The 20,546-nt window shown below is 38.4% G+C and overlaps 1 protein-coding gene and 2 long non-coding RNA genes across 5 annotated transcripts; 1 reads left to right on the top strand and 2 right to left on the bottom strand.

Moving 5' to 3' along the window:
• Positions 1 to 124: 124 nt before the first annotated feature.
• Positions 125 to 7,812, bottom strand: LOC143856752 (uncharacterized). 3 transcript variants are annotated; one of them, XR_013238337.1, is made up of 7 exons: positions 7,509 to 7,812; positions 7,125 to 7,186; positions 6,970 to 7,004; positions 5,785 to 5,974; positions 4,438 to 4,489; positions 595 to 710; positions 125 to 515 (listed from the first exon to the last, which is right to left on the bottom strand). It is a non-coding gene; the product is annotated as an uncharacterized LOC143856752 (long non-coding RNA). The 3 variants fall into 3 exon arrangements; XR_013238336.1 differs by having other exon boundaries at positions 125 to 444; XR_013238335.1 differs by having other exon boundaries at positions 125 to 710.
• A 4,061-nt stretch (positions 7,813 to 11,873) lies between these two features.
• Positions 11,874 to 13,476, bottom strand: LOC143855678 (uncharacterized). Its single transcript, XR_013238054.1, has 3 exons — positions 13,014 to 13,476; positions 12,721 to 12,827; positions 11,874 to 12,444 (listed from the first exon to the last, which is right to left on the bottom strand). It is a non-coding gene; the product is annotated as an uncharacterized LOC143855678 (long non-coding RNA).
• A 3,106-nt stretch (positions 13,477 to 16,582) lies between these two features.
• LOC143856524 (AAA-ATPase At3g50940-like) lies at positions 16,583 to 18,780 on the top strand. The gene is made up of 2 exons (XM_077366773.1): positions 16,583 to 17,428; positions 17,806 to 18,780. The coding sequence occupies exons 1-2, from the start codon at positions 16,631 to 16,633 to the stop codon at positions 18,424 to 18,426; spliced, it is 1,419 nt and encodes a 472-aa protein (XP_077222888.1). The 5' UTR covers positions 16,583 to 16,630; the 3' UTR covers positions 18,427 to 18,780.
• Positions 18,781 to 20,546: the final 1,766 nt, after the last annotated feature.

The raw sequence follows: 20,546 nt of genomic DNA, 5'->3' as shown, positions 1-20,546 counted from the left end.
GATACAACCTGTAACAATGGCATTCAAATAACCTCACACTACAATGGCATTCAATCTCACACTACAATGAGATACAATCTTATTTATATAACAACTTCTATTACCTGTAATATGGGATACAATCTTTAGCTACAGGCATTCAAACAAAATCATGAAAGTGAATTCACATAAAGAGTAGTGCCAGTGTATTCTTTGATATATACATGCATTCTTGCTCCAAAAAAATGGAAGTTTTATGAGCACACTGATGTGATTAAGAACATAATCTAAAGAAGAGTTCAAACAAAATTGTATGTCAGTTAGAGATCAAGACCCTCAGGTTCACTCTGATGAAACCGAGAGTTGTAGATTTTGTACTCTATCTTAGAAACCACGGGATCATGAAAGCCGAAATCAGCAACAGACAAATTGTCTTCAAATGGTCTAAGAATCAAAAGTGAATACCTATGCGGCATAAAACATTTAACATTCGAACAAAATTTCAATCCTCAATGCAGCACATTCCATGTCATTAGCTACATCACATAATATCATGTTACATAGAACAAAGTAAATAAACAAGAAGAAAATGGTTAATATGACATAATAACTCACTTCAGTCCTCAATGTAGCAGAAGCAGTTTGATGTTCAGCCAGATCAACTTTGACTGATTTCAATATTCTTCTGACGGAGAGCCACAGAGCTTGAAAATCATGTGTAGCTATTGCACCTGATACATAAAAAACTGGTTACAATTATTCATCATTAGAAATATATGTATTATCAATGTTAAAAAGATAGTTGTTTCCACTAGTCAACGAGATACAATGCATCATAAATATGGAAAGAACCATAATTAACCTCAATTTGCTAGCCACAGATAAATTGATTTTGGTTTCATTTGCAAAATAGCAAACAATTAGAGGCAAATAAGTAGACTATCTATTATAACATGTAGTACAAGACAGTGATAAGTGGAAGTACACACCGGTGACATTCTTGCAAAATCATACAAATATGATGATCATTTCTTGAAACTATAGATACAACTCTAAAGCCAATTATTGGAGCCTACCAACCAAAATTCCACCCTACGAGAACATTCATTTTGAGATGGGGATAAACCTCAAGAAATTGATAAAATTCTTTCAAAACTAGTATTGTATAGTCATTGTACCAATTAGATAGATGTCTGAGTGTATATGACCTCTATTCCTTCGAATGGGTGAAGGTTCTCTTGAGCTGTTCTCAAGTTGGAAATAAAATCATGATGCTTTTCACTAATATTTGGGTGTCGAAACCTCAATTTGAAGGCCAACAAGGACTTGTCAAGGGGCCTTCTTACTGTCATACTCAATATTACATCATTTTTCTAGACTTAGGAAGATGGTTTCTCAATAGAGAGAATAGTGCTGCTAATCATTCAAAAAAAAAAGTGCCGGGAACTACATGTCGGGTACTAGACTAGTACAAGGAATTCTTACTTTGCTGTGTCTTGGTGTATATGCATTCAACCAAAATGAACCCAGATGGGAAAATCTTACATGTCGAACCAAAAGATGGTTGAAAAGGAATGCGCAAGAGCCACACACAACAGAAACAAATACATTGCTTAGACATCTAGAATTGCATGAACATTAGTGAATTTTTGGGTCATAAGCAATTGAAGGAAGGGACCTAGCTACGCAATACATCCACAAAATATCATATTATGATCCGAAAACGCTACATCGGATCGCTCATTCTTAAAATTCAAAAATCAACCATGTAACTACAGCTCCTAGAGGGAAGACCTCAAAGAGAATGATAACATTGAAAAAAGAAAAATAGGAAGAATCTCAAAACACTCTTTTTTAGATCAAAAGTTGAACAGAATGAAGGTACAAGAGAAGGTCATTTCAGACAAAATAACATAAGAATAGAAACCAACAGATGTAGGACTTCTAGAAAAAAAATTCAATAACACCAACTCTAACAACTTAAGCTTTTGGATTAATTGGTTGTTTTAAATGGTATTAGAGATATTTCCTCATGGCAGGTACTGTCAAAACCCAACCTGTCCTTGATATTAAAAATCCACATGCACAGCCAACCTAAAAAACAAAGAAGGGCCACATGTGAGGGGGAGTGTCGAAGTACAAATGATTAAATAACACCAACTCCAACAGCTTAAGCTTTTGGAGTAATTGGTTGGTTCACAGCAATCTACATAACACAAGTTTTTCTAAGAATTTGATTGTTAGGATTGCTCCACATGGATACGCCTAATTTTCAAAATCAATGATCTATGTAACACAAAACCAACCCGCCGTGTGGCCCAAAGTTGAATGTTAGGATTGCGCTATAGATCTGCCAAGTTGGATCTCGATCATGTTAGGATTGCTCTATAGATCTCCCAAGAACTCTGGTATATACACAAATTAGGAATGATTCATGACTCACATGCCAGTTGGTCCAAATTGTAATAAAGAAAAGAAAATCAAATAAGACAACCTTGTACAAAATGCCTGAAGTTATAGGTGCCAATATGGCAATACCATAGTACTAAAACTAGAGACACTACGAAGTAGTAAAAGAGCAACCAGATATAGTTTATAATACATGAAACTACAAATCACTTATTGACCAAGTGTTTGAGTGAAGGACTGGAGATATTACAAATCCAAGGCTCCATTTTATTCTGCTAAAAATCACAGCATGCCATCGTATTTTATAATGGAATATATAGTTAGGGAGAAATTATATGATGGCGGGCCTCATAAACACTTATTCAACATCCCATCCATGTACATTTGATCCAACAGCAACTCACTTTTTGAGGAGCTGCTGTTGGATCAAATATCAACAATGTGACTTCTGTCAAATGATACATTCGCTTCCTTTTCTTTCCAGAGCAACCTCCTTGTGCTGTAAAAGATTAGTCATAAATGCACTAGAGAGGGCAGCACGAAGCCACGGACCAGATCTAAATTTTCACACAGATAAAGTAAAAGATCCCTTACCTGGATAAAATGGAATTTCGGGTGGGGTGATCTACAGGTCTAAAAAACGGTTGAAGTTACAACATTCAAGAAGTGATTGCAATAAAAGCATGAAGGTGCAACAGAAATAATCAAATACAAACATCATCTCACATAAACATGTGTACCCTACATAAATTGAAATAAAATCTATAGAAAACATAATAAAAGGTGAACAGTTATCATTGATTAAAATTCCCCAAACATAATACCATTCTATCATAATTTGGGACAAAATGCGCCATGGCATGCCATTATTCGGGACAAATATGGGTGTGGTTGGGGTGAATGGTAATGCAAAGCGCCGGCAGTGGGAAAGGGCTCAGGGTCTTGGAAGTCTATTAGTTCCACGATGGAGGAGTTCAAACCACTGGTACGTTTTAGGGTGGGGAAGGGAAACAGGGTCAGATTTTGGAAGGATGTTTGGATGGGAGACCGTTCACTAAGTGAAGTTTATCCTGATCTATTTTGAGTTGCAAGGAATCCTAAAGAAAAAAATCAGCGAGTACATTATTCATAATGGGGGTGGTGGATCTCAGTTCTGGGAAATTAGAAGTCTATTAGTTCAACAATCGGCTAATTGCAAGGCGGACGAGCTAGCAAAGGTGGGGGTTGAGAAAACATGCACACTATTAATACTTGTAACCCAAGAGGGGATGTAGCTGATGCATTATAATCTACGCTGTTTTTCTTGTACAGGGCATTGTATGCTTTTCTTTGTATGAGTGGGACTTCTTGTCCCCGGCTGTAATCATTTTTATTAGTAATACAATTTATGTTATCTATAAAAAAAATAATGATAGGATTATAGGAATGTTGATGAACTGATCTCAAACACAAAAAATTCAGACGCATGCATAATGCCAATCATTGATTTTGCTACCATAGAAAAATCCATATCTTCAGATGCACTGGCCTTTCATTCGACCTTCAACTTTGATTGGAGAATTTAACATTGATAGTGCCAATCATTGATTTTTCCACCGTATAAAAATCAATATTCTTAGATAATTTAGTAGGATATCCATTTAGTGTGATGAAAAAAAAAAGCCGAGTAAATCATCAACTGGTTAAGAGAAATCAACTCACAATTAACTAAATATGATTTTAAGAGAAATCAAACTGCTAGTGAATCACAAAGCCATTATAGGTCTCTACTTCCGTGACATTCATGCCATACACATATGCAAGACCAAGTATGGGACAAACACCAAGATAAGGAGTTCAGCTATAGGTTCTCGATATTATTTATGACAACGTCTGGATCTAGGAAAGATAACACTAATATACTTTTTGAGGACGGTTTCCCAAGCAAAGAACTTGTCAAAAGAACTAGGTGTTTATCTCTACACATTCTTAGGCAACACGGTCTTTTTAACTATTGAATCTCAATTTTCTAACAAAAAATGTTCTATGCAAGTTCTGATATGAATTTACCTTGTAGGAAATTCTATCCAATCCTCCATTAGCAGAACTGATTGCAAACGAGCTGCGAAAGCAAAAACGCAATATTATCAATAGAGATGAAAAAAATTCACGTCATACAATAACTCTAGACGTTCACAATTATTGAGTCTCAGCCCTTGCCATCCAACACATAATGCTCAGATGAAGGGGGTTCCTTTACAAGTTTAAACACATTCAGTTTGTTAATGGTAATAATTCTAAACCAAATGAATCACTAATGGAAGCCTGGAGCTATATTGAATGTAACAATCGTATTTTTCTTTTTTCCTCCTTAAGCAATGAATACTGCTTGTCAGCAATGTTTGTTCCTGGACTGGGTATTTTGGTGAGAAGTTGGTGTTAGAAATGGGGACAAGGAAGAGACGGAGAAGAAGAAGAGTGAGGGCTCTATGTATATATAGAGCCCAAAATAGGGCAACATAGTACAAAGACTACAATACCCTCACAATAGGGCGATATAAAGATCAGGCTACCACAACAACCAACCAACGACGGCCACACAGTATGTCGCCTGGAAGAAACAACAAGAAGGCCGAAAGCAACACTAACGACCGGGCATATAGCCCCAACAACTGCAAGGCCGAAAGCAATGCTAACGACCGGGCATATAGCCCCAACAAAGTGGTTTGCAACACAAACCACAACAAAGGCGTGAAACTACGCTTAGCAACTACACTCACTATGTAGAAGCACCAACAACGTGGATTACAATGCAAACCACTACAACAACAACACGCGTAAAATTACGCCGAGCAACTACACTCACTATGTAGAAGTATCAACAACATGACTCGCAAAGTGAGTCCACCAACAACCAACAACAAACCAACCAATCCAACCAATGAACCAACCAAGAACCAACCGAGAACCAACAACCAACAAACACCAACCAAACACTAACCAATCACCAACAACAAGCCAACCAACTCAACCAACGATGATCACAACCTGCCATGTGCTTTATGGTCATGAACCCCACAATTTAGCTGGAAAAAGTACAGCCACTGTGTCGTTGAGTTGTCATCCAGATCAATAGAAGCCATCAGATGCCAAGTCCCACTAAATGTAGAGTTTGGAGAATTGCTTGTAATCTAGAGATGAAGTGCTATTGTACTTTAATGCAGATATTGGGTTCTTGAAGTAACATACTCTAGATAGTGTTTGGAATTCAATTTTTGGGCTGAGTTGTCATATAAATCAGGAGCAGCTCTCAAAATTTACTAGAAATAATATCAAAATCTAAACGGGTTCCTTTGGTAAGTGAGATTCTAACCTGAATAAACAAATAAGCAAGTATCAGTATTCATCAATGCATACCTAGGTAGGAAGTTGTTGGTTTCGAGCTTGGACTTGCTGAAGTGTCCCTGACATTCCCCCAGTTGTACCATGTAACACTTGACTGAAATTGAAAAAATGCACTCAATGGCTAGCCAAGTATGCATCTCAAATGGTTGAAGATGCATTGTAACATCGAAAAGTATTGTGGGGCTTCCCCAAGTTGGAAGTCCTGAAAAGGGCAAAAGAAGAGAATGTTAACTCAAAGCAAATTAAAATGAGATGATCATTTCCCAATTTCATATATGCTAACCATGGTGAGCATTTTTCACAAATACACAAGCACACCTCACCACCTGTAAGTCTTAGTGGAAGAGTGATGGTGTTAATCAATGATCCAATCCCAACAAATGTCAATCAAATGCTCTACTTGGATCATCTGTTTTATGCATAAAGTCATCAAGGCAAAATGTTTCTAATTGCCCAACTTCACGCCCATGCCTAGAATTGCTCCAGATATAAGATGCTTCTGATCTAACTCCATGATTTTTTATTTTATTATTATTATTTTTTTTTTGTGAATTTGATCAAGGAAAGTTAAGTCCCATATCAATTAGGATTCCTTTGGAGGCCTTCCTCTCTATAGAAAATGGTTCAGTCATGGGCCTCTCTCTACTTTATTCACCTTTCAAACTTCATCCGCTAATTGATGAGCCAAATTAAAAAAAAAAGGATTCAATTAAGATAATGATGATGATTAAGCACCCATAACCTTAAAATGACTTTAAATGAAGGGTCAACAAACTTACCCAATTTCTTAAAAGAAGCAAGAATCAATTAAGATCCATACACAAATAATCAGATAAAATAGAGTCAACAAACTTACCCGAGAGTTGTAGATTTGAGTCCCATAATCAGTTTTGGACTTATTAACCAATTCTCAAAATCCAAAGCAACAGGGCCTTACAAGAAACAAACTTAAAACCAATAAAGCATCAGCAACTAATAATACTAGTATCAGAGAGCCCACCATATATTCATGTAATCAAACACAGCCTAAGCAATTATTAAGCTCTAAACAACAATTCCACCAGTTTTCTATCAGACCTCTAAGGACATCAATATCCTTACAATCTCAGTTGCAATCATCAGGTTAAGAAGCATGTGCAACACGATGATACTAAATGCAAATCCTTTAAGCAAACTTGTAGATGTCTAGCAACTAACCTATAGATGGCTTGCAACAGTTTCGCTCGTTAGACCTGGAATATTCATTAGCTTCAGTATTTTCTTTGGTTCAAAGTCTGAAATTAGACAACAACAGCCAAAACAGAATTACAGAAAAAGGGAAAATAAACATAAAAACAAGAGTAAATAAATACCTATCCTTTGCTTTTTCCTCTCTTATTCATTCCTCTTTCTAAAGAAGTGGCAAATCAAAACCCTACATAACAAATAGAAAAAACATTAATTAAATAAGAACTTTCTTATCTTAAACCTTAAAAAAGAAGTGAAAAAGAAATCAAAAACCTTGAAAATAGAATGAATATGGGAAATCAAATACCTTAAAAAAAATAGAAACAAAAATCCTAATTATAAAGACAAGTGGGAGAAGATATTACAGACAAAACTGAATCCCTAATCATACTGGAAAAAAAAAAAACCTAATCACGGAATCTCTTAAAACCCTAAATTGAAACCCTAAATTTAAACAAAAAATGCCTCACAAAAACTCACAATCATCATTTCAAATCCCTGAAACATACCTCGTTATCTCCCTTGAATGCCGTTAACCCGTCAATTGCCCCTCGTTATCTCCGTTGAATGCAACAACAAAATAATCAGATGAAAGAGGAGATATTAGTGAAGAGGAGATTAGAGAAATTAGGGATTTCAGTTAGAATATGAGAATGGATAGAAACATGAAGGTAAGGGTTAGAGAACAAAGATTAGAGAAGAGATTTGAGAGGGTTTGGAGCAGAAGTAGGGCTTGAGGAAAGAGTCGTCCCGAAAGCATAGGGTTTGTGCGAAAAACATCGTGAGGTTCTGCCCTAAGTCGCTAGTAGTTCAACTAATGAAATAAAATATCACCGACGTTCCTAAAAGAAAGCCGCTAATTAAGATATTCAGCGACAGTTTATGAACGTCGGTGAAGTCCGAAATTAAAACGAAATTAATTAACGACGTTTATATTAAGAAACGTCGGTAATCGTGAGGATTTAGGGACACTCACCGAACGTCGGTATACATGTCTTATTTTTTGGGCGGGACTGGTTACTGCACGGGAATATAAATTTTCCGACGTTTTACTTGTTGAACGTCGCTATATGTAGAATATTAGGGACGTTTTTTGTGAACGTCGGTAAGAGAATGCCGCTAATAACCATTTTTCTTGTAATTAGTTTATCATAACTTGGAGTTCTCTTCCAATTTACCACTCGGCGGACAACAGCTTGATTCGCTGCTAGTGCATATAGGTTTGTTTATTTAGGTGATGTTCAAAGATAGGTATTATATAGCGACTTCCTTTGGCTGATAGCTTAGCCAAATTAGGAGCTTCTAGCTAATCATTTTATATGGAGCAATCCTTACTCCCCTAAGTTCACCTGTGGTCCATTATTATCAATTAAATTGTTATCTTCATTAAAAAAATGTAGGCACTTTGTTTTCAGCACATAAGACAATTGTCTCTTGGTTTTCTGATCTCTTTATTGCTATGAAAATGATATTTTGAAATAAAATTGAATATGAAAATGATATTCTGACATTCAGCTCCATTGTCTTCATCATTATTTCTTCGTAACTTTTTGGGCCTGAGGATTGATGGTTGATTTCTAGTTCAATTGGAGGGCTTACTTTTGCACTTATAAGACATCTGGTCAATTATAGTTAGTTAGGGTTCTTTCAGCAGGGCTTCTCATTCTCTGTCTTTCTGAGTGGACAAAATGGACGCAAACAGGGGATGAAAACCACCCAAAACCGACTCAAGTTTGCCGAATGCATTCTTTCCCACATTTTGCTTTTTATTCTCTGCACAAAAAAAAAGTACAAAAACAATGTGGAGAATGGTTGTTGAATGTCACCTTTTTTGTAGAGAAGTAGTAATGCGATGCATGTCCACTATTACATGATAGGCCCCATATTTGATTGATCTCAACCATCCCCTGTATGATCTATGTTGGATTTCCAATATGTGTATGGATGTGAATGCAGGTGAGGTATTGAATCAGTTTGGAGAAACAGCAATGGCACAAAGAAGCAGTCATGGATAAAAGTTCTGCGCTCCATCTATGAGAGGTCCATTTTCTCCATTAAATAGTCTCTCAATGCTGATCTCTTCTTGTTTTCATCAGACCTCCAATTCAAAATATAATGTTTCAAATCCTAAGACATGTTCAAAACTGTCTCATGTCCAACTTCTGTTGTAGACTAGACTTTGAGATTGATCATAGAAAAAAAGGGCATAATGCATACAACACAAGGGTGACGATGATTTTTCGGGTTCTAGAAAGGAAGGAGAGTCTCTTGTCACAAAAGAAGAGAAGCTTTTAGTTGTGTTCACCCAAGATTGGTGCATTTTATATTGAGACTTTTGGTGTAAAAAGGTTGGTTTCATAGGGGGTTCCTATACTTTCAACCTTGCGATGATTTTGACATTGGGGGGCCTTAGGCTTGGAGGTGAAGGTATTTGCAGCACCGTGAAGGAAAGTTGAGAAAAAGGAAGAGACATAGACGAAAGGGGATAGAATTAGAAGAATAGGGGAAGAAGAGACGAAAATAACCTGAGGAAGAGACGAAATTAGGGAGAAGTAGAAGAAGAATAGGAGAAGAGGAGAAGAGAAGTAGAAGAAGAGAGGGAAGAATAGAAATCTGGGGGAGCAGCTCTCAATCAATTGTATTAATTATCCAAGTTACAAAATAAACTGTAAAGAGGCCTATAAATAGGCAATTAACAACCTAAAAGATAAAAACGTACTAAAACATGAACTCTTAAAGAAACCTACTAAAATAAGATCTCTAAATAACCAAATGACTAAAATACCCCTAACAAAATACAAATTGGCAAATATGCCACTTATTTAGGCCTAATATTTGCATCATTCTTCCCCGGTTGAAAAGAACTCGCCCTCGAGTTCTAGTTCGCCTGGGTCAAATATGAAAATAATCCAATGAAGCAAAAGGAGGCGTAATCCGTCTGAAGTAATCCTGATGGCTAATGCTAGAGACAACAATGAAAGTGATCGGAAAGACTGGCGGCGGATAATGAAAGAAATGATCTATGCAAAATCATCAAAATACAAGCCTTTCGTGAGAATCAGGGGAGCTGGGAAGATGGCAACGTACTCATCCTGGATCGGCGTGATCGGCAGAACAACTATGGATGGTACCACTTTCGTGAGAATCAGGGAAGCTGGGAAGATGGCAACGTACTCATCCTGGATCGGCATGATCGGCAGAACAACTATGGGCGGTACCAATCAGGAAACATCCTCCATATAATAAACATCAACTGGAAGCTCAGAAAGAGCAGGAGAATCAACATGAAAATCATCCGCTGGTATCTCATCAAACTCAGTAGAATCAATGATAAAATCAGCATCTAGGACTGACGTTGGGGCAGTGATGTCAGGCTGATGGACCTCATGATCAATCTGCGGTACAAGATCATCTATGTCGGCACAAGTCTCGGCAATCTGATCAATCGGCACAAATATAGGGCAATCCTCTGTAATATGCTCGCGCTCATCTGTCTCCGGTAATGGCTCAACAGTCATATCACTTGGCTCTGACTCAGGACGATGCTTGATCAACTCTGTCAAGGGAAAAGCCTCACGTGGATCTGCCACAATAGCTGGCTCTGCAAATCTGACTCACGTATACGACGCACTGAATTTTCAGCTACAATTTTAACTCCGCATACATAATGATGGTCTTCTTTTAGTCGTTCAAGGAGGGCTTCGATTTTACTTTCAACACTACACAACACTCTATATGCTCGCTCATGATTCAATCTATGTTGATTTAATTAGTCGAGTGCATAAATATTCATAAACCCATCACAAACATCCTCCTAACGACAGATTTGATGTTCACGTCTTCTACGACGATTCGTTTCAATGTGGCTCCACGAGCATCGGGCTTGTCTTCGCACAGTTTTTTTAACCCAGTAGATAGTCTGGTGGTGATCATGGCCATTGTACTCATGATAAGCGTCTAGAGCATCAATCCAATGTAAACATGCATCCTCCTAATAGCGAAAATGAGTGCGGCCATTCCAATAGCTTTCGTCGTACCCATCAAAAATGGAATAAATGGTGGAGTCATAGAAATCGACGACGAAAACTAAAATCAACCGTCTGATCTATATGGCATGTATGGCATGTCGAAAGAAACACACTGTCTGTCACAGATCTGAATTCAGATGAGTGAAAGCTGATGATCGGAAGAAGGGGCGCAATCAACGGCTGAGATGGCTCATGAAACTAGGCTGATGGCTGCTGTCCGCTGCTGAAAATATGTTGGATACGTTCTAAAAGTTGTCGCGAACAAATTCTGTGTTGAGGTCAAGGGCCAATTTTGAGCAGAATTGGCTCGAATGAAGAGAGAGAAAACTAGAGAGAGAAAGTATGGAAGAGGGGAGAGCAAGAAAATTCTATTTCTCTGTCTCTCTCTTTCTGTTTTTATAATTTTTTTTTGGGGTGCCTAAAGGTAAAAAGAAAGGGTATAATTTAAATAATTAATGAAAGAAGGGGTGTCCAAAGTAATAATGGCGTGAAAATCTATTAGGGGGTCCCTAGGGTAAAAAGAGAGGGTGGAACTAGCTTGAATTTAATAGAAGGGGGTGCTCACAGGAAGAATAGGGGGTGTGAAACGACACCTCACGTGCACCACTTTTCTAAATAAATACTTTTTCTAAAGGGTTAGTAGTGACACATCAGCCACTTTCAAAGCCAACACTTATAATATATACTAGTAAGAAACCCCGTGCGATGCAGGGGTGAGAAACAAAAACATCTAGCGAAGAACAAAGTCAATAAAACAAAAATAGAAATGTAGAAAGTATAAGACCGAGAGGGGAAAAACATAATCATACAATGTTTATTTAAGAAAAAAGAAAATCAGACGTTTAGTGTGCCATTACAGCTACACAGAACTTTTGTATCCTACTCTTCATCCAGCTCTCGGCAACTCCTACAATCGATCATTTTGCATCTATTGTTAATTGACGCAAGTCCAATATGGTACCTAACAATTGCTCAATTGTTCAATCCTCTTTAAGAAACAGAGAAGGTAGAGGGGTTGGGTTTGTGGCTCAATGGTAAAGGTTTTTTATCTCGAGCTTGAGGTCTCAGGTTCAATTCGATCCCATCCCAACCCTCTCACCATTACGGTGTGCACCCACCGTAATGGTGAGAGGGAGAAAACGGATTCTTGAACCTCTTTCACGCTCATGTCACGTCGAGGTACTGCAGAAGAAAAAACTGCAAAATCCGATCCAATTTATCGTAATCGGTTGGGATGGAGATAGTGAAAAGGTTGTGTTCCAGTGCCCTCTTTGTAGTTTATCCGAGTGGGGAAATTGTATCAGTAAATGCAAAAATCTGTCCAACTTGGAGCTTTCTGCCTTGAAATATCCTACTCTCCACCATGCTCTTGACAACTACAGTTGAGCATCTTGGTTTTCTTAGCATACCTATATACCTGTAGACGATCAACACAAAGTAGGATCATTTGCACAATCATAAAAAAAATTGTTAAAAATCACCCAACAACTTCAAAATTACACAAAACCAACATAAAGACCTAATTATTGCAAAAAGGATAGTTAAATCTCATTTTCTGTGATAGTTAATGGCAGGAACCAAATCATTTCTATCATGAAATAAATGAAAATAGAAACCCCAACCATTTACCTACAGCTGTTTTTCTTTTACTTATAAGTGGACTATTCACCTACAACCGTTGGCATGCACCCACCTTAAGGAAATGTAGTAAATTTTCCAATCAGGTACTAAGAAACATAGGCTCCCTCAACCCTCATCGACCTTTTTTCATTTCAAACCCCTTGAATAATCTCTTGGTACCTAAGACATGATATTTGATAATGAGGTCCTTAACAAATCCATTCCAACCACAATTCATAAAAATAAAATTGAAGCACATAACGTGTGCAATCCTCAACAAACAACTTAATAACAATAGCCAACATTAGAGCCTAGAACAACATAAACTAGAAAAAATTCAAAAAGAAATTAATAAAGAAATCAAACCTTAGAAGAACATAAACTCAAAAAGAAATAAATAAGGAAATGTTCACTATAAATCATCTAATGGCCCGATAATCATCAGCAATTCGACAGAGAATCCATCAACAGATTGCTTACTGAGATCTGCGGCAAAAAAAACAAAGATTTAGACTTTAGCTCAGGCAAACATTGAGATGAAATATCTAATTAGTAATAAAAAACACATCTTCCAACAAACATCGGACTTTCTGAAATACATAAGCAATAGTATAAATTGGAAACATAATTTTACCCAACCTTTCATCCTGCTCATGGTCTGACCAATATCATGAATCAAATTATCATATCGTAAGACAAAGGATTATGATGTTTACATACTTTTCCTAAAGAATAAGCATTCATAATAAGGCCCTTTGATACAATACCTTTTCTAGGAGAACCCCAAAAATATCCACAATCACACACACACACACACAAAAAAATAATAATCCTCAAATGATACTATTCCTGTAAGTTGGAAAAACATCCAGCTTGGATCACTGCTTCACGAACTTCAACTGTAAATATAATAAAAGAAACCTAATAAGATAAGAAATTAAATTCTAAGAAAAAATAAAGCAGAGCAATGAAACATATTACATTTGACAAAAAGTATAGATAAACATGACAAAAATAGTATTACATTACGCATTCATAATAAGGCTAACGTTTTCCCACATATTACATTTGACAAAAAGTATAGATAAACATGACAAAAATAGTATTACATTACGCATTCATAATAAGGCTAACGTTTTCCCACCAGTTGACCTCTGTCTCTCTCTCTCTCTCTCTCTCCACACACACACAACAGGAACAGTTGGTGGGCCCAACAGAAACCGTTGGTGGAATGGTGGGCCCATCTTTGAACAACGTAGGCCCCGCCCATACCACACCATAGGATAATCCAAACTGTCCATTTGATGGGCCATAAACGTAAATAGGTTGTGTCCCAAAATATTATTTCCATAGGCTGATCTAGCCCTCCGATCTAAATAGAAACTACATCTTATGCAACCTCTATAGATTGTTGGGTTGTGATCATCCTACGGAAATGATTTTTGGGGCACAACCTATTTACATTGTGGCCCATCAAATGGACGGCTCGGATCATCCTATGGTCTGGACGGTACGCTTCATTTTCAAAAATATGGGTGGGGCCTAAATTGGTACGAACCAATAGGATGATCCAAACCATGGACGGCTTGGATCATCATATGTTGTGGACGGTACGCTTCAATTTGAAAAATATCAGTGGGGTCTACGATTGGGCCTTAATGTTAGTGTACGACCAACTCCATAGGATTATCCAAACCATGGACGGCTTGGATCATCCTATGTTGTGGACGGGCCTTGATGATCCAAACCATTCATTTGATGGGCCAACCCTTTTGGGGGCACAACCCATTTATGTTATGGCCCATCAAATGGACGGCTTGGATCATCCTATGGTCTGGACGGTACACTTCATTTTCAAAAATATGGGTGGGGCATAAATTGGGCCTTAATGTTACTGTACGAACCACACCATAGGATGATCCAAACCATGGACGGCTTGGATCATCCAATGTTGTCGACGGTACGCTTCAATTTGAAAAAATATCAGTGGGGCCTACGATTGGGCCTTAATGTTAGTGTGCGACCAACTCCATAGGATTATCCAAACCATGGACGGCTTGGATCGTCCTATGTTGTGGACGGGACTTAATGTTACTTACGACCAACTCCATTAGTTGATCCAAACCATTCATTTGATGGGCCACAATGTAAATAGGTTGTGCCCCAAAAATCATTTCCATAGGATGATCACAACCCTACAATCTATAGAGGTTGCATAAGATGTAGTTTCTATTTAGATTGGATGGCTAGGATCAGCCTATGGAAATGATATTTTGGGACGCAACCTATTTACGTTTATGGCCCATCATATGGACGGTTTGGATTATCCTATGGTATGGGCGGGGCCTACGTTGTTCAAAGATGGGCCCACCATTCCACCAACTGTTCCTGTTGTGTGTGTGTGTGTGTGAGAGAGAGAGAGAGAGAGGTCAGATGGTGGGAAAGTGACATATACGCCCGCCGCGGGGGGGGGGGGGCCAAAAAAAAATGCATCTTCTTTACTATTCCAAGATGTCGTCCTATTTCTTTTCTTTTCTTTGGATAAGCATGATAGCCCTGTTTCTTGAAGAAAGAAATCTGAACAAATTACAAAATCCAAAACAAAAACACGAAAAAACTCAATGGTTGAAGTTACTGCATGAGAAATCAGAACCGATTGATAAGGGAAAAATCAAGAAAAAGGAAGGGATTACCCATAATACAACTCATGGCAGAGAAAACACACCAAATCCCAAAAACCCAAATTGGAAGAGAAAGAACGAAACCCTAAACGGAATGAACTCACGTGCCGAGAGAGAGAATAGATATTTTCTTTCTTGACTACGTGTAAATAGGAAATCTTTTTTTTTTGCAGAAAATCAAATATTTCTGCCCTTTAAGATCTGACGAGACGTTTGAGAGAGACAGAGAGGGAATGAGAGTACATGTAACAGAGCAAAGATATTTTTAGAAGGGTCGCGTGGAAGAAAGAGAGTGGGTGAGATGCGTTAAACAGAGAGCCTTGAGGGTACGTCTAACAGTAGATATAAAAAGCAGGTTACTGTTTTTGAAAGAATAGATGTAGGAGGTCAAGGTGCTGGTCAAAGATATCTTGCTAACCACTTACTGCAACTTCCCTCTTAAGCCTTGGAAATTCACAGTGCAACAAACGACACTGATTTGGGTGGACACGTGATCTGCCTTTTTTTATTCTGTGATAACTTGCAGGACAAGTTAACTTCCTTGGCAATGGGCGCTCCCGTGGGGTTATAGTGAAGTCCTAACCAGACAACATATCGGCAATTGTGGGCGGTCACTCCCTCCAGCTTCTTGATCCGATCCCTTACTTGACAAGCAGGAATTTTTTTTGCTTTTCACGATTTAGAAGGAAATTATGTGATTATGGCTAATTTATAGTTTTATCATCATAAATTGAAGGTCCATTTAAATAAAAATTCAATAGGGTTGGTTCCAATTATCTTTCTTGGTGTGTACGTAAAAAAGTAAGCCATTTCACAAATGTTTATCCTTTCCAAACTTCTTCTACAACATTCTTGCAATCCAAACTGATCTTTAGGGATGGTTAAAGTCACTCTAGTCGGACTCCCAAAAGACTATTGTGACCAAAGAGCATACCCCAGGGCAAGAACTAGCAGTGCAAAAGGATTAGATCGTATGAGTTCTAATCCTATTGCACTTGGGGTTTTCTAGAGCCTCATCGTAATAGCCTTTCTGTTTAGGTTCCCACTAAAAGCATATAACTAGTATCCTAGTTGGTTTAAGAAACGTAAGGTATAGAAACTGTTAGATAATATCAGATTTGATCGTATGAGATCTGAGTGGATTAGGTACTTGATCTCTTCAGAAAGGCAACTTTCCAACAGAATCCTCTCTATCTATATATATATATATATCTAGAGGAAAGAGCAGAGAACATAAAACCATATCTCTCTCTCTCTCTCTCTCTCTCTCTCTCTCTGAGAAAAGGAAGAGCAGTGAAAAATATGGATTTGTGGGACTTCAAATACATCAGCTCTATGGCTGCTACCTTCATGTTCCTCCAAGCCACAATTCATAACTTTCTCCCCCCAGAAGTATACGACTTAGTAAAACGCTTCTCTTCAAAGCTTTTCACCTCAGTCGAATCCAACATCTCAATCATCATAGATGAATCCGACTCTTACAATTACAACAACGAGCTCTTCGAATCTGTCCAAACTTATTTAAGCTCCCAATGCTTCTCTTCTGCCAAAATCTTCAGACTCTCCAAACCCAAAAACTCCAAAAACCTCACTTTCACCATGGACACAAACCAAAACGTTGAAGACACTTTCCATGGCTTCAAAGTCAAGTGGTCTCTCTTCTCCGTCGATAAAAACACCAATAATGACCGTAAAATCCAGTCCCGTAATTTCAAACTCACCTTCCACAAGAAATATAAGGACAAAGTCCATTCCCTCTATCTCCCTCACATTATAGAAGAGGCCTCCGTGATTCATTTCAAGAATAGTGAAGCAAAGCTCTACACTAACCGCTCTGAACATGGTGGGAACATCTGGTCTTCGGTACCCTTTTCGCACCCATCGACGTTTGATACCGTGGCCATTGATCCTGTCCTCAAAGAAGAGATTAAAGCTGATTTGGTGAATTTCGTGAATGGGAGGGAGTTTTATAGTAGAGTTGGGAGGACTTGGAAAAGGGGTTATCTTCTTTACGGCCCACCTGGTACTGGAAAGACGAGCTTGATTGCTGCCATCGCGAATTTCCTCGAATTCGACATCTACGACCTGGAGTTAACCGTGGTAATGTGACACAAACCATCACTGGAAAAGCTTTTGGTGTTAATTTTTCATGGGTTTTGTTAACTGCTCTTATGCTAAGGTGCATTGGAAACTTAATTTTGCAATCAATTTACACACGTTTTGAGAGTTTTTCCACATGTTTTAATAAAAAGAGTCTCAAAACATATGTAACTTAATGAGTGCCACTAGTAAGCAAAACCCTTTTGGGGTGTGTTCTACACCTGGAACATGTAGCTCCTCTTTTGTGTTTGTTGTAGATATGAATTTTTAATATCAAGGAAGCTGGTTTTTTAACATACCATGTGAAACAACCAATTACTCCAAAAGCTTAAGCTGTTAGAGTTCGTTGGTGTAATTTAATCATTCGTATTCAACAGGTAACGAGCAATTATGAGCTCAGGAAGCTTCTAATCGCGACTTCGAGAAAGTCAGTGATTGTGGTTGAAGATGTAGACTGCACGCTAGATCTGTCTGACAGGGAGAATAACAACAGTGCAGCTTCAAGTTATCACAGGGCGAATTATTACAGTGCACCTTCAAGAATTAGCACTGTTAGTCTTTCTGGGGTGCTTAATTTCGTGGATGGGTTGTGGTCTTCTTGTGGGGGAGAGAGGCTGATGATATTCACGACCAATCATATAGAGAAGCTTGACCCAGCATTGCTTAGACCTGGACGGATGGACAAGCACATCAATCTTTCGTACTGCGAGTTCAAGGCGTTCAAGATACTAATGAAGAACTATCTCTACATAGAAGAGCACAAACTTGAAGAGGAGGTGGAGGGGTTTTTGCCTTTGGTGAAGATAACTCCGGCTGATGTGGCAGAGATTTTTATGAGTTGTAATGACGATGCAGATCTTGGTATGAAAAACTTGGTGAAGGAGCTGGAGAAACGGCTGGCCACTGTTGTTGAACCCATAGTTACCATAGGGGGAAGCGAGTGCGATAGGCAATGCAGAAAGCGAAAGAGGGAAGAGAGTGGTTTAGAAGAAAATTAGGGAAGCAAGAAGCTCCAAAGAAAGTAAAGAGAAGATGTGTGTGTGAAGCGTCATTGAAAGTCAACCTGAGGGAATGGTTGCTTAATATAGGTAAGGATTACGAGCAGAAAAGAAGAATTCTCGTCAACATGAGGGAATAGTTGCTTAATATAGGTAAGGATTACGAGTAGAAAAGAAGAATTCTCGATTAACTAGAATATTAAGTTTTAGGAATTTACAGTTTCCACGCTTTATTGATGTATATTTAATGTCATGTTCTTGGAAAATGATCCTCGTAATTTTCATTTGAAACTTATGATCAGTTTTCAAGTTGGAAATGCATTTTGTAAATACGCTTCTTCAACATTATCGGCTTCTTCAACATTATCGGAAGGAAAAAAATATTTATTTAGGAAGAAATAATCACCTAAAAAGGAAATGGAAATGTGCGGGAATCATATGGGAAGCGTGAGACGCAGGACAGCAGAGAGGCCAGTAAATGACGGGAAGTTACCATTTGACCTGAGTAAAGGAATGTCTATGTTTGGAGAATTCAGCACAAGGAAAGACTATAGTGTTCCCAGTTATAAACAAAGCTATTTTTCAATCAATGCAGCTAGAAGGCCAAATTCTTAGTTACTTATCTTTCTAATATGATAATCAAAGAGACAGGATAATTCTTAGTTACTTATCTTTCTAATATGATAATCAAAGGAGACAGAGGATAGGGAAGGAGTTTTTCACCACCAACATGCATAATATTGCAAATGCAGTGAGGCCTCGATTGGGGTAATCGACACACCGGAAAGGCCACTATTTCACTACTCAAAAATCCGGGTGACCCGAGGGTCGACCCGGCCCGTACGGGCCGGGTGCGGGTCCAATGTCAATGACCCGTAATATTTTCCGGGTCACTTTGACCCGGCCCGTTTGACCCGGACCCGTACGGGCCGGGTCAAATCCGGCCCGACCCGCCCGTTTGCCAGGTCTAGCTCTATGATGAGTTGTGGAAGTTTCCCTTTGAACATGATGTGTAGGTCTGTTGGTGCTGTCAGAGGGAATTAATTTGCAAAGCTGCAAAGAATAGTCAAAGGACAACATGCAACACCAAGTAAATTATGTATTTGAGTGACATAGGGTTGCTATTAGACCCACAAGGAGTTTTGCCTTCTGGGTTAAACTTCAAGCTGAAATTTGCCTTCTGGGTTAAACTTCAAGCTGAAATTCAACACTGTGAGCCTTTGCCAAATGGCACACTCAAATCAGCCCCAACCTAAAATAAGATACAACCGATCGTATCCTTAAGTATATGGTTTAATTTTAAGCTCCTGTCACAAAAGTGCCATCACACACATTTGAACAAATACTTCGCATGCATACCATTTATCCTTCACCAAACCAAATACACGATGATACCACATATCACATTCACCGTTCTCTGAATTTCTGAAAGATAATTACCGCTTGCAACGGGTAGAAGGGATAACTGGAAAACTTTTGGGCATAAATGTCTGATATCTCCTCTTATGGAATGGCAGAAAAGTCCCTCTTAAGTGAAAATGTCCAAATAGCCCTTTGATTCATCGGGCAATATCTTCTTCTTAATTTTATACCTTTCAGCTCTGCATTAGCGTGTTTCCCCTAAATTTGGAAAACGAAAAGAACTTAGCTTCTTAAGCGAGTTTCCGGGTAAGCGAGCTTTCCATCCTACTAGGAAGTTTCTGGTAACTATGGCTGAACCCATGGAGGAAATTGAAGAAACAAAAAGAACAGGCCAAGATGAAATGAGCCCAAAAATGAAGTGGAAAATAGCTGAAAGTTGATCATGACATGGCATTATCTTCCAATTTACGGGACCAACTTCTATGAGGCTTGACTAGGGCTTGTCATACATGTGCCTGGCCCATCCGAGGGTGCACCATTCGGTGGACCACTGCTAGATTCACCATTTACCTAGGCTTGTTTATTTAGGTGATGTTGAATGGCAGGTTTTGTATAGGCGCCTCTTTTTCAAGGCATAAGGTGATTCTCTCTTGTTTTCTGATCTCTACATTACGAGGATACTATCATAATATTATTCTTACATTCTGCTCTGTTGTCTCCACCATTATTCTTTCGTAATTTTGGGCCCCTGGATGATT

The sequence above is a fragment of the Tasmannia lanceolata genome, unplaced genomic scaffold (assembly GCF_043159265.1).
Source record: "Tasmannia lanceolata isolate RefF3 unplaced genomic scaffold, GAP_Taslan_0.1 ptg000023l, whole genome shotgun sequence".
Lineage (NCBI taxonomy): Eukaryota > Viridiplantae > Streptophyta > Magnoliopsida > Canellales > Winteraceae > Tasmannia > Tasmannia lanceolata.
Note: the sequence above shows the minus strand (reverse complement) of the source record. Positions and strands in the feature narration are given on the sequence as shown.